Raw genomic sequence first — 14,976 nt, forward strand, 5'->3', positions numbered from 1 at the left:
GAGAGAGGACTCAGTACACACATGCATCTCTTTGATGTGCTGAGCAGCTCCATCAGCAGTGAGTCCATGGTGTGTGCTGCCCCCTGCTGAGCACATGGGGGAAACTTCCAGCTAAAGCTTGAAGGACACACACACACACACACACACACACACACACACAGGACAGTAGAGGGTGTGCACTGCAGGTTAATGAGGCCCTTTGTTCCGTTAATGGGGTGAAAGCATCAGGGTGGGGGCCAAAGGACCGCTGACCACAGGTTTTCAACCGTTAAAATAACTGCTCCTTTTTTGGGAGGTTAATTTAACAATTACTTGCAGAAATAAACAACTGGCTTTGTGCATAAGTCCCACCTCCTATACTGATATTTACTCACATTTTCAGTTAATTTTAGTATAAGACAACTAATATCATGACATAAATAAAGGGAGTAGTTATCTTAGTAATGTCCTTTTCTGTTCATGGTATGTTATCATTTACTGTCTTGACTGGATAGCGTTGATATTTAAAGTCAGACAGAGTGTGTGCGTCTAAGAAAAGTTGAAGTATCATAGCATGATATTAAGATTTTCCTGTACCGCAGATGACTAAGAACATGCATGTTCACACTATTATAGTGTGAAAAGTGTGTGAAAGGCCTGTTTTTAGAGCCTTTTATACTGTATCACCTCCAGGCAGGCTGTTTTTAAAGGAATGACACTTATTCTTAACCTTTTGAAACCTGAGTACCTGGCTTGATTTCTTTCAATAACATGAAATAAGGCAATGAGCATCTTTACAAGAAATTACCTAAAAATAAACAAAAAAAAAATTAATAAAAAGTTAGGCCTACAAGAAACAAAATTAGCAACAAAAAACTTAAAAATAAATAGTAAATTAAAATAGGAAATGGCCTGAAAAAAGTGCTAAATCAAAATAATATAAGATATTTTTCTATATTATAATTTTAAATATATAATTCTAACAATTTTATATACAATCTTCTTGATATTTTTCACTTTTTTCATACCTGTCAAGTTATTTTCTCTGTCTCTTCATTAATTTAAGGGCATTTTTTGCCACCTGTTACTGATTTCTTGTAATTTTCTGGACATTTCATGCCAAGTTTCTTATCACCTTTTTCCAATGTTTTCAAAAGAAATCAAATCAATGTGCTCATATTTGAAAGGTTTCAATGGTTGTGAAAGGCATCTGAACACAGCGCAAGAAACTGATGTCCACCCAGGTTTCAGAGGGTTAACCCTCTGAACCCTGAGCGAATTGGCTTGTTTTGAAAACATGGGGAAAATAAGACATGTTCTGCAAATTGCAAGAAATTTGTAGATTTGGAGAAATTACCAAAAAACTAGAATTCTAATACTCATAATTATATATTTAAAAACACGGCACCATGTGCATCCACACAGGGAATCTATTTTATTGCCAAATACAAAATACCTTACAAATACCTGGTTTCATCTATGATGATAATATTGATCAAGCAAATTCCGCCTCATTTTAAACTTTTATGTATCGCAGCTTTGATATTTTGTCTGTGGTCATACGAGAGCTACGACTGTAAAGACTGGAAGTGGCAAACATGGACAAATACACAAACCTTTCTACGCTAAGAATTACTGCTAGAATTTAGTTAGATTGATTTCAAAATAGTAACTAAAGTAGCACTTTCACATTATAATTTCATTAATGCCCCATCACTTTGTAAAACACATGCACATGCACTTCTGTAAAACAGAACATGGGCACTCACAGATATACTCTCTTTTTAGTTCCTGTGGCCAAAAAAACCCAAATTTGTTTCAGCTAGAAGCCACTGTGAGTTTTTCTGAGTGCTGACCGTTTGTTTTGATCTCTGACACAACTGTGCACCTCAAGCTTTGCATCTGTGCACGCTGCTGTATCTCACCATATCAAAGAGGTAAACAAGCACTACGTCACACGGAAGGACAGAAGACACAGGACAGAGACTAAATCAAATAAAATGCCATTTTATTGTTCAGCCGTGTCACAACCTCGTCTCCAAAATAAGCACAGCAGGACTACAACTGGTTCATCAACCTAGCTACCCTTGATAGCACATAAAACTGGGTTTTATTAGACCACCAATGATAGCATTAAAGACTTTTCTATCAGACATCCAATGATAGCATACAAAATAGTTGTTAACCTACCAGTGATACTGTATATAAAACACTTGTCTCTAGATTTATCCCCAACCCACCCTCAATTTCACCCCTCTCCCTCTTTAGAACATTTGTGACACTGACATACTTTATGCTTAAACAAGCACATATTAAGAATGCATAATTCTCCATTTTTGAGATTATAAAAAAAACTACACAATGTTACACTTTAAGTCAGAGTACAATTCAACTGATTATTAGTGTTCTACACATTCGGCCATAAACCAAAGGAACATTGTATAATATCACTATAACTTAACACTACATGTAATATACGTTTAAAAAAAAAAATTACAAATGATTAGCATTGAAGAGAATATGAAGATGGCTAGTGCGAAGGCAAGCTGGGTCAGTACCATAACAGAGAATGAGTAATACAAAAAGAAATAAAAAAATAGAATAAGAAAAATAGAAACAAAAAACTGATAAGAATACAGGCAAGGCTAAAACATATGTGTTTCAAACTTTTAAGATCCACCTCATGTGCACTCATCCATATAGGTAACCTGCTCCAAGACCTCCATTGTGTGATTCCACATCTCTCTGATACTTTAACCCCTTCTTATCCCCCCCCCGCTTCAACTTGCTTTAACATTCCCATGGCAACCATCTTCTTTGTTTTCTTGTGTCAGGCACTTTCCAAGACCTCTTATTTCTCTCTTTACCTTCAACAACTCTACAGGCCAATCATAATGCTGCTTCAGACAATACAGGCCAATCACAATGCAGGTTCTATCAGAATACAACTGCAAAAGAGCACAGGACAAAACGTTCAGAACGTTGCTATTTACAGCAATAATTAATTTACTGTGAACTTGAAAATTGCATCTTCTGTGGGAGTCTTTCTTACCAATCCTACAGGTCGGTGTCAAACCAGGCCAGCTGGTTGCTGTCCATCAGGTCTTGGGTGTGGCCAAGGTCTGGCAATGGATCAGTGTGGTGACCCAGGTCGGGCAGAGTGTCAGCATGGTAGTCAGCACCTTCCATCATGGGGTCCAAAAGGGAGTCCTGGCCGTAAGCTGCTGGGTAGGCCCGGTAAGCTCCATCTGAAAAAAGGCAAATGAAAAAAACAAACAACTTATTAAATTGGTGAAAGCGGTTTCAATAACACATCAACACTCAAATAGATTTTGTTTTATTCTTAAAAAAATGCAGAGTTATCACAGTCATTGCTGGGTGGCACAAATTGAAAAATTCAGGGTTCCCACAGATTTTTCCAATGATTTAAAAACAAAAAATTCCAATTTATTTTACCCAATTAACAACTTAATTTTAGTATTTTAAAAGATGTAGACCTAGAAAGTCACACTTCCGAGGCCTTTGTGAATAAGCAAACGGCCAATGCTTGCCATCTTTACTCGGGAAGAAGACAATCCTGCCATCAACCAGCTGGTTATGCTTAAAGAGCAGACCAGCAAAATGGGTGCTTTTAAAACATTAAGGTCATCCCTCTTCTTGCAGGACCGATAACGATCTAGTTAACTGTCACACAATGGCATTTTTATATTCTAAACACTAAATAAAACAATGTATATTCAAAACTTTGGATATTGCAAGATAGAGACAGGATGCCATAAAAATAAGTTTAAATAAACCCATAAAGAAATAGCATAAACCAAAAGATGATGAAATATTAGGCGAGAAAAAGCGTAGGGATTTCATTTCATTAGAGATGAAGCAGGCACTCACCATCCTGCCTGTATGCCAGAGGGTCTCCCTGAGCTCCCATATCCAGTCCCAGGTCCCCAGTCTGTAAAAGGCAAAAAAGTGATGAGTAAAGCCCGACATAAGCCAGCCGACGCAGAGCAGTAGATGTCTTTGTCTCAATTCTACAGGACATTACTAATTGTAACCAGTTGTATCCTTAGCCAACATTAAGTACACATTTTACATTTGGCTAATGTATGAAGATATTAGACTCAAAAATCTGCTAAGAAGTCTGTATGTTTGTGACCACTGCTAATTGATATTCAGAACACTTTATTGCCTGTTGTGACAGAAAACCATCTTAGACATGGCTCAACATACACTGCAAAACAAACTCTGACAATAAACATACTGCATTTGTTCCTAAAAAAACTGAATAAATAACTAATACAATCATTTAGACAGAATAAAAACCACAATATACTACCGTATGTACAGTGGCACAGTACACAGAATATACATTTATCTGATTATCAACTTGTGCGTGCATGTGTGTACCTCGTTCCAGGCCATGGGCTCAGTTCTGAACAAGGAGCTGGTCAGCTCCACTGACAGACGTTTCTTGTAGTCCTGGGGCTTGTCCTCAGACATGCGGAAAAGGACAGCTGCAGCATAGGTTGCTACAACAGACAATGCACAGCAACACAAGTCAAGTACGCTCAGTGTCAGCGGGACCACCGACAATCAGACTTGTGTGCACAGTCTGCGTTTGTGCATGTGTACTCACCGACGCCCTCGTTGCGGGAGTGCAGCAGCTCGGTGAGGGGCGCGGTGGCTCCTTCAGCTTCGATTGCCTCGGCAGCTTCTTTGTCCTGAGCCAGTTCACACAGCACACCTGCTGCCACACGCTGGATGTTCTCCACTGGAGAATACAGCAACTGGAGACAGTTGAGAGGAAGGTAAGATGTTTGATAAACACAAACATGAGTTGGTGACATGTATGTGGTGAAAGCATAAGACCGAGGGAGATATGGGAGAACTGAAGTTGGTAACTTACAGATTTAGTATTTTCAACAATTTCATTTCAATTTGAAAGAAAAGTTCACCCTAAAATGCTATAAAAAGTCTTAAACTGAATGTCTTTCATTTTTTTGGCTGTCCCACTCTTCTTAACATTAATTAATTTAAAAATTTCTGGGAACATAAAAAGTCTTTGAAAGTGAGTTCTGTATACAATTACTTTTACTTTTAGGTGAACTATTCATTTGATTGCTAAAAGTTTTAAACTAAGAAACTAACAGACAGTCAGTGTTTGTCTGTAATAAGACTGGGAGATTTACCTGGACAAAGAGTGGAATGGTGTTGAGCCCTCTGATCACAATTCTGTTGTGGACGTCCCGGGCCAGGATGTGCAGAGCTCCTGTGCAGCCTTCCACTATTTCCTCCATACGCACACCCTCCTGTATGTGTTTAAGTGCGGAAAAAAGACAAATCAAACACACAAACAATTCAAAATGTCAGGGACCCCACAGACAGAATTGTTTGTTTTTTTTTTTAAAGAAAAAAATTAAGAAAAAAAACTCGATTTCTATAAAAAACAGCAAAAAAAAAAATACACAAGAAAAAAGGCCATTTAAAAAGTGGACAAAAACAGCCATTAGAAAAAAAGAGAACATGCCTGTTTCTTTGAAAATGGCAGGTAAAATAAATATAAAATACAGCCATTAAAAGTTGTATGCCTCTCCCCTACCAAAATGGCTGAAAAAAACCCAACAATAACCGATAAACCTCGTGGGCTACATGAAGGGACAGACAGAACGCAGGGAGAAAAAGAAGACACGTCACAAAAACAACCAAAACGCTGTCACACCTTGACACATATTAGAGCTACATTATATTGTCAGCTATAGAAAATAGATTCAACGTAAAGTTACACTAATGTAGTTTAATTTTCCAGTAATTCCATGATCCTGAGGAATTTAAACAAAGAAACTTGAAGGGCTGTTGGCTTAGTTACACACCACAAACTGCTGCTGGTTGCCTCCCATGCTGGTGCGCCTCTGGGTGTCCTGGTGAGCCCTGACAAGCAGTTGGACCAGTCTGGGAATGGCTCCCTGCTCCCGCAGAGCACTGTGGTTGGCTGGGCAAAGAGCCAGATTGCGGATAAGACCAACTGTGGCCTAGACGGGGAACATTAAAGATAGTTTATTTAGTTAGAATTAAGTGATTTTTTAATCGACAATGTCAGCATATGCAAAGCTGATCCACGGTATGTTCTGGGATAAATGTGCGGTTGCGGAGAAACTGAGATGGTTAATGACCTTGATTAGTGGCCAGTGGGACGGAGGGTGCAGTAGTTTGACCACCACAGGCAGGCCGTAATGAAGGCGCACAGCATTCTGGGCCATCTCAGCATCCTGGTGGCGGGAGGTCAGGTGACGCAGGGCACAGACTGCTGGCTCTGTGATGTCCTCTCTGTCACCAGCCCGGAGCACTGTTCGCACCAGAGCCTCAATGCCTCCAACCTGATGACAACGTGATGAGATCAGTAAGTGCTATTACGTCACAACAAAAACAAGACCGTGGCCGAAGAATTTGTACCAGAATATACAGTCTACATCCCACAGAGACACAGTTCAAAGAGGTTGCGTGTAGAACGTGTACCTGGCAGACCATGAGTTTGTTACTATAGTTGTTGCAGGTCAGATTGGAGAGGATGCCAGCAGCACATGTCACTACATTGATGTCATCACTGCCCAGCAGCTGGACCAGGGTCCCCAGGAGACCCTCCATTCCCTCCTGGAGAGAGCAGAGGACACATTGGAAGGGACAGAAGAAAACAAGTGAGGAGAGCAGAATGGATGCATCCTGAAAGACTTAAGATTTTTTTGGTATCTTATAAGTGGATTTCATGAGTGAGTTAAACTGTCCAAACACAACTAGAGGCTCCTGTATGTTGTATGTATGTAGTTGTCATACTTCATATTATTGAGAAATTGATGTCCTACGGTGTGTATTGGTACTTTTAGCTACACACCTTGGACATTTGATACATAGATTACTGAGCAAGTGTTCTTATCATTGAACCTGAGGAAATCATAAGTTGTTGGCATTTGTGACTACTGAGAGTGTGTTGAACCTCAGGATTTCTACAACTGAAGGAAAGGTTATATCTAAGACTTTTTTAAAAATCAGTCAGAGCAAAACCAAATATCAACTTTACAATAACCAAAACTGAAGAAACTAAAAACATGAACCGTACCAGTTACTTAGGTGATTGACAATTTTGCCCAATGTAGCTTAGTGAGGAGGGGGTAGAGCAGAACAAGGAAATACCTGGCATTTGGTGGCTTTTGTTGGGTGATTTTAAGTTTCTTACTCTGCATCTGGGATTCAACTGTCTTGATTTCCATCGTGCTGAATTTGAAAAGCTTTTTGCATTAAATACACACAGCCTCCTTGCATGACTTGTACTAGTTTCAGCCATGCTGTAAAATCTTGGTTAAATAGACAATTTGATTGACTTTGCACTTATCCATGTCATCCAGTTATGATAGAGGCATTTGGTAAATTATATTAAAATACCAGTCTGACATTTTATATCGTAATGTCAGAAAAACATGATACATAAAATCCTACTTCCCCCTCTCTGCCCCAGCCCCCTTAGCATTTTTAAGACTTTTGAAAGATTGAGTTATGACATTTTAATACCAATTAAGACCTTATTTGTAGATTAATGAATTCAATGCCATTTAAAACTTTTTAAGGATCCACAGGAACCCTGTACCTGTTTAGTGGCAGCATCTGAAAGATTCCTCAGAGTCCAGAGGCAGTTCTGGACCAGACGCTGGCTGGGGTCTGTCAGGTGAAGTCCCAAAGCCTGCATGCCACCTGCGCACGCACACACGCACACGCACACACACAAAAGCCACAGCACCACAAACAAATTTATTACGTCAGAGGACTTTCCCCGTAGTGAAAACCCACAACAACAAAATGTATCAAACACCTGTAATAATGCCCACAGCTGTACTGCAACAAGTTAGACCAAAACACTCTGTATTTTTGATTGTATTGTGTTTCCGTTCCATTTCTGTACGTACCAGCCTCTACAATGGCAGGCTTGTTGCTTGAGCAAACAGAGAGCACCTTGAGCACTCTGCTTGTGGTCCACAGCAGTTTCTCATATGTGAAGGTCCTCATGATGTTGACCAGGGCCTGGGGACCACCACTGGCCAGAATGATCAGCTAAAACAAAACAAAATTATGTTTATACATGCTAAAAAGATCAGCTACACATCAAGGGATTTACAACCTGGATAGAGTGAAAGTGAATGCATGCAAACATATATTTATCTGCCAATACCTTGCTTTCTTGGTTGCCATATGCAAGAATCTGCAGACAGTCAGTAGTGATTGCCAGGAACTTGACATTGGTATTAGACAACAGTGCCACCATCTTCTGCAGTCCTCCAGCCAGGCGCACTGCCATCTTTGCCCCTTCCTGATGCAACAACAGGTTGTGGAGTGTGGTGATGGCGTAGAACAGCACACTGTCCACTGGTGAGCTAGGAAATAATCCAAATAATATCAAGTAATCAGACAACAGTCCAAAACATCTTTTAAAGCCATTTCTTAGGGACAAATTCGCTTATTTGTCACATAAATTTGAATTTTACGGTTCAAGTCATCAGTCAGCTGTGAATGTGGGTGCAGCAGTGTTGTTGGGAGGAATTCACATTTTAAATAAATAGTTAGAATAAAATTAGCTATAAACATCTACATCTTAAGTCCCCGGGAGAGCGCGGTGCCCAGACTGTTGTTGCTGTGAAGCACTGTAAGAGTACAACACAATTTGTCATACTCTATTCTAATCTGCTTTACTAATACAACATTCAATGAATAATGGACACATTAACAACATTTTGAGAGTACTCAAAGTAGAACAAAGGAACTCAAATCACAGCAGATTTGATGGAAACCATAAAATAACTTTATAATGTAGACCATCAAAAATGTTTTTCAGCCATTTTTCACTCATGGTAGATTAATCATCTATACTGCCGCCTGCATTCACATCTATTTTGTGATCACCTGTTTGTAGTCCAATAAAATCAGGTACTTTATCATCCGCTCTCGTTCAACCGTTCCATCCTGTATTTGAAGTGTTGTAATATGATCCCAGGTGCAAAATCAAACACAGCACATGTAATATCCAACATGTTGCTACTTGCCAGCCAGCTTACTGTAGTGGCTGTGTATTGCTGCTTATCAGAGATAAAAAAAGACTTAGGTAAGGAAGGAATACATTTTAGAAGTTTCAAATTTGCAACATTTTGGAGTATTCTGTTCTTTGAAGATGTAGCTGGTTAGTGAAGATTTGGAGTTATTTGAAGAAATTTATCACCGTGCTTTTCTCACATCAAAGTAAAGCGGCGATTAGCCAGTTTTGGTTTCACGCCGTCTCATACTTGCTCTTTTGTTATGACTGTTAAGGTGTGCTCCTCAATGCAGGTGATGGTTGGCAAACCAGGCCCATGCTTTGTGAAAGCTATACATTTAATATTAATTTTTATTTACAGTTGACTCACTATTTGCTTAATCCTGCCTGACTGGCTCAGAGCTGTTGCAGCAGTATGATTGTTGCATTTTATTTTTTCACCAGTGTCCAGCCTTCACTGGTAACATATTCAGAGAAAGGGAAAAAGGGGCAGTGAGGGAGTGTGTGAGACACACAAAATGAACACATTTTAGTTTATTCATGCCACTGTCTTAAAGGCCTATGTAAGAACACTGCAGCCTGCTGGATAGATTTGAGCCTATACAACAAACATATCTTGCCAATAAGTAGCCAATAGGACGCAGTCAACAGTCATTTCATACAGTGCAGTATTTTATACCAACACTAATTTTAGCAACAGACATCTAACAAATAACTGTATGCCACTTTTTTTGCACTCACTGCAAAATCCTTTTTTCTAGTTGCTAGCTTCGGACACTGACACTGTTTGGACACTGATACTGCACATATACAGATAAGAGCAGCACAAATTCTTACCCCAGCATCTTGACCAGGGCAGGAATTCCTCCAGACTTGAAGATTGCAAGAAGCCCCTCACGATGGTGGGAAAGGTTGTGCAGGGTGCCAGCGGAGCAGCGAGCTGTCTCCACGTCACCAGTGTTCTGCATGGCACGAACAACGGCTGAAACCATTTGTGGGGAGCGCATCAGGGCGTGGCGCGATGCCTCCTTCTTTGACAACTGATGCACCATTACAGCTGCTTTATTCACAACAACCTGGGACAGAGACAATGTTTGTTAGGTATAAATGGTAAAGCACATATTGTAAACTACATTGCAGATAACTTCCATGATATAACATGCTACTCAACAGGCACCATTTGGGCTTTGAGTGTGTTCATGTTATAATTCACTCATTAGTATACGTACCTGGTCCTCGTCATTGAGCAGTTTGGTAAGCTCAGGGATGGCACGAGTGGCCAATTCAGCATCATCTTGATAGTTAATGAGATTGACCACAGCATGTTTCAGCATCTGCGAAGGTTCTGCCAGGCGCTGCACGGCTGTCGGGTGGGCAGCATCCAGCTGGGTAGGTGGAATCTGAATACCCTCTTCCAAGGTCTCGGGGAACATGGCAGCACGCACACGCTGGGCCCGGGTCATGGCGTACCCCTCAATGTCTGAAAATATAGCAATATGACAAAAAATATCATCAAAGAAATGTTTCAATCATCTCAGATTTATGCCATAGCAGCTATCCCAATGTTGCGAACATCATGATAATTATATCAGTATTTCATGTACCTGTAGGCTCAGGAGTGAAGGGCTGGTTGAATTCCCAGTCGTAGAGAGTTGGATCATCCTCCTCAGCATCAGGGTTTCCCTTGCCACTCAGAGACGGTGCTGTGGTGGTGACTCCAGACTGGATGCCTGAATCCAGGTAGGACTGCTGCTGCCACTGGCTCACTGCAGCCTTACTGTCTCCCATTGCCATGTCCAACTCCATCAAATCAGCTGCACAAAAGGGGAAAAAGGTGAAATACATGGAATGACAGATTAGAAGGACTAATCTTTACTTTACCTAATTCCCTTTAACTTAGTCTCTTGCTTGAAGTCAAGAGTGAACTTAAATGTTACAGTAATCTTACAAATATCTTAACATGCGTAATCTTGAGTTAATTCAGAAAGAAGATGTAGGAATTGAAGAAGTTGTAGTTGTCAAATGAGAGTACCAAAATATGAATCCTGTTCGGTAAGTACATCTAACTCACGACCTGCTGGGTGTTTTCCAGAGCTTCTTCTCGTGTTCCTCATACATTCACTCATCTCACACAAGTGTAAGGACTTTCATCTTCCATATTGTCAAACTTCCCTTAATCAATATTCTTTGAAAAACAGAGGACCATCTCTTTGGATAACCTACTTCCATGACTACAATCAATAGCAATATGTAGGGATCTCACCACACCAACTCTGGATTCTAACTTCTCCTGCACAGTGGCTACACTTTTTAATTTTCTTTTTCTGTCTTTTATATGCAGTGTTGCAATGTAACAAGTAAACATGCTTCATTAAAGTACTGAAGTTTATCTGTATTAAATTTGAGTTCAAATATTCCTGTTAATTTTCACTTTTACATAAAAATGTATACCTTTACACCACTTCATTTGCCCTAAGCATTTAGGTACTTACTACAAAGAAGGGTAGGAGGAGAGGAGAGGGAAAGGAGATGAAGGGACAAATGAAGGAAGTGAAGGAAGGAAAAATGGATTTTGCTCTTCAAACCCTTTAAGTTGTATAAAAAATAAATAAATAAATAATGTATGCATCATTTTTACAATGATGTACATGTTAAGAAGAAATAAACTTTTAAATTCTCACTATGTCTCAATTCTGCTTTTTTTGTCAACAGAATTAACTTGTACTTTAGCTTTCAATACTTGATTACATTTAATATTCTAAAATTACTTTTGATCCCAGATCAAGCTATTGCACTGGATGGGTGAATCTTGTTCAGAGCTGACAGGGCACAAGACTCTGAAGTAAATTCAAAAAATGCACTGCAGGAATTTTATGATGACATCAGCAGCAACATGTCCAAGCAACCAGAGTGAATTTTCATAGTAGCTGGTGATTTTAATCAACTCATCCTTCAACTCCACCCATGATAATAACAATAATCATACACAGGACTTATACAGCGCTTTTCAAGGTACTCAGATGTAGCAGGATGAAGGACACATTTTAACTTTATTTTTTAAACTATGTTTAAAAAGCATAGCTTAAAAATGACTAATAAATCTACTTGTACCTTGATACTTAAGTGTGGTAAAATCAGATATTTAAAGACTTTTACTCAATTAAAATTATAATAGGTGGCTTCAACTTCTACCAAAGTCATTTTCTGGTAAGAAATCTGTATTTTAACTCAAGAATTGCTTTCAGGGTCTTCACCCACCACTGTATGTAAGTGCAAATAGACTAAACTAAATGAAAGTAAGTTTTTCATACTTACACTGGGTAGCCATTGTTCTTGCCTGCCCTCAGCCAGCACAGCAGATAAATCTGCGTAAAAGAAACAAGTACACAGGAGAGAATAAGACAACTCAACCTTGACTTCTTGTTTGCCAAAGCCAAACAGTACAGAAATGTTTATGCGTTTCTCCTACGTGGTCTCAATAATAAACCCGCTGTCTTCTGCGCTAACGTTACCTGTACCAGCTCCCTGCGATTCAGACGCTTGTTTGGCTGGCTAACGTAGCTATGAGGGGAAATGCCGAGCCTCCACCTCCAGCCGAGAGAGCAAAGCGGTGGGTATTTCCAGGCCAGCACGAACACAATTCACCATTCAGCGGCAAAGAACATCAAAGGCATATTTCTCCCCCTCCCCCTACCACGGCCAAGTTCCGACCTCGCAGCTTGGGTTTCCAATGAGAGAAACTACCCCCTCCGCCCCGCAATCACTTCCATGACTCCTCCTCTCGTGGTGGAGAGTAACAAGCTGCTTAATCAAAACTAAATCCCCCACCGAACTGTATGACTTAGATTACCAGCAAATTTCCTGAAGGACGTAAATTTCAAGACCGAAGCGCTAGCACGTATTAGCAATCGCTGCTAGCTAACAGGTTGGCTAGCTTACCTTGAAAGCTCGCTAAGCTAACCTAACGTGCGTAGCTAACCCCTCCGCTAGTTAGCTTCTAGCTAACATAAACAAACACAGTTTAAGGCTTCACTCACAAAGCCTAAATTGTTAAGACTCGCCCGAACCAGTTTTCAAAGTCATTATCGTTACAAACCAGTTCATCATCCGAGTCGTGACTTTGAAGCGAAGCCTCCAAATGTTTAATTCTTGTTTGATTAGCTTAGCTAACCAGGACGTATGAAAAGTAGATCCAAGCGCCACCGTACAAAACCTGCTGTGCTGCCAGCCAAATCAGAAAACCCCACCGGAGCCCCCTCCCTGGCCAAAGATGATTTTCTTTGGCGAAGCGAGCATTGACGCGCTGTAAATCCGTTATATAATAGATGTAGTGAACATAGTATCTTTACCAGAGTCGAGCGGCTCCTCCGTGGTTCTTGCCAGGAAAATTTTCTCCTTTCTCTTGGCTGGAAATGGGAAAAGGGCTGCTAGGTGAACCACCCGTAGAAGTCCGAACCACACCCGCTGTTGCTCCGCCGAAGATGTTGCTTCCGCCTGTGCGATCGAACATCAAGATGGCGAGGGAAAAAAATACAGTATTCTGCCGCACTCGAAAAAAATAGGGCGCCGTTTTAAATAAAGTTTTAGCATAAAAAACAGTTATTTAACGGCCAGTGGCAGATATTGATATATTGCTATGTTTAGAGAAGTCAGCCATTTCAGTTTTGAGATTTTTCACACACGTCAATAAAAAAATATGTGCTGCAGTGGTGGGGAGGGCAGGGAGCCTTCATTAGAGAGGAATGTGATTCATGAGCTGCTGTGATATGATAGAGGGAGTTCATTAAGGGACTGTACTTAATTTATCAGAGGAGGGGGTGGCTGGGGTGTGACTCACCCTCCCTCCACCATTAATAGACTTATATATTTTTTACAAAAACAGACAGCTAATTTCTATACAAATGCAAATCCTCCTGAAAAAGGATGTATGTTGTAGAACTATCCGTAATTGAAAATTCTACAATATTTTCTGTTTTTACAGTTTTTGTTTTATTTTTAAGAAAACATGTATTTTGAACAAGATGGTGGCTTTTGGGGGTAAAATAAATACTGTGCATAGTGCATTTATTGGCCCTCGTCTCTGGAATAGTCTTCTGGAGGAGGTCATACTCTCCGACTCAGTTGACAGCTTCAAACACAATCTTAAAACTCTTTATTTTAGACTTACATTCCTGTAGCTTTTGTTTAAGTAACTGGTATCAAATCTGACCTTTTCTCTCTTTCATTTGAAGTGTATGTGTCTCTGTGTGTGTGTGTGTATGTGTCTCTCTGTGTGTGTGTGTGTGTGTGTGTGTGTGTGTGTGTGTGTATGTAGTTGTGTACTTGTATCTTCTTGTATCTACTTGATCTTATTGTCTTTTATTTGTACTTATATTTTATGTAAAGCACTTTGAGTTGCTTGCTTGCTGTATGAACTGTGCTATACAAATACAGTTCTTCTTTTTGTTATTATTAAAATGTATTTGCCTCCCCCATTTGCCCCCCCACATTATGAGTGATGATAGGGACTATATCATTAATTTTTGCCTCATTAGATTAAGTCATCGTTTTTGTTAAATGTGAAAGGTGCCCATCAGCCATCCTTCTTCATGTCTTACTCTTGCTCACAGTTGAACTGGGACTAATTTTGCAAAACAAACTGCAGTGGTTAAAGGAAGAAAAAGAAAAATTATGCACATACCACTAATAAACCATATAGGAAGTTGTAGAATGTCAAGACTGAATTTAAATTTTCTATAAAAAGACATAATCTACTCCCTCCACACATAAAGTGCCCATCCTTAAAAAAGCATTGATTAGGCAAATAAGTAAAAACATGCAATGGCCAGAATAACATGATCCTGTGCCATAGCTTAAATGACATTTGATTATTTGCCTCCATAGTTGTTTTTGTCATGATATGAACTGCACAGCTTGTGACAACTGAA

At 39.8% G+C, this 14,976-nt stretch overlaps 1 protein-coding gene across 3 annotated transcripts; it reads right to left on the bottom strand.

The window, feature by feature from the left end:
• Positions 1–1,970: 1,970 nt before the first annotated feature.
• LOC121957504 (catenin beta-1-like) lies at positions 1,971–13,556 on the bottom strand. 3 transcript variants are annotated; one of them, XM_042506106.2, is made up of 17 exons: positions 13,399–13,556; positions 12,365–12,414; positions 10,654–10,863; positions 10,279–10,529; positions 9,887–10,125; positions 8,195–8,396; positions 7,932–8,076; positions 7,616–7,719; positions 6,493–6,627; positions 6,150–6,353; positions 5,850–6,008; positions 5,169–5,288; positions 4,616–4,766; positions 4,387–4,508; positions 3,871–3,931; positions 3,032–3,227; positions 1,971–2,927 (listed from the first exon to the last, which is right to left on the bottom strand). In XM_042506106.2, exons 2-16 carry the CDS (start codon positions 12,375–12,377, stop codon positions 3,037–3,039), a joined length of 2,307 nt encoding a protein of 768 aa, XP_042362040.1. In that variant the 5' UTR covers positions 12,378–12,414; positions 13,399–13,556; the 3' UTR covers positions 1,971–2,927; positions 3,032–3,036. The 3 variants fall into 3 exon arrangements, with proteins under 3 accessions (XP_042362040.1, XP_042362041.1, XP_087946282.1); XM_042506107.2 differs by lacking the exon at positions 13,399–13,556 and adding an exon at positions 13,146–13,257; XM_088090156.1 differs by lacking the exon at positions 13,399–13,556 and adding an exon at positions 12,562–12,655.
• Positions 13,557–14,976: the final 1,420 nt, after the last annotated feature.

This window comes from Plectropomus leopardus, chromosome 17, assembly GCF_026936395.1.
Source record: "Plectropomus leopardus strain MGB_pleo_1.0 chromosome 17, ASM2693639v1, whole genome shotgun sequence".
NCBI lineage: Eukaryota > Metazoa > Chordata > Actinopteri > Perciformes > Serranidae > Plectropomus > Plectropomus leopardus.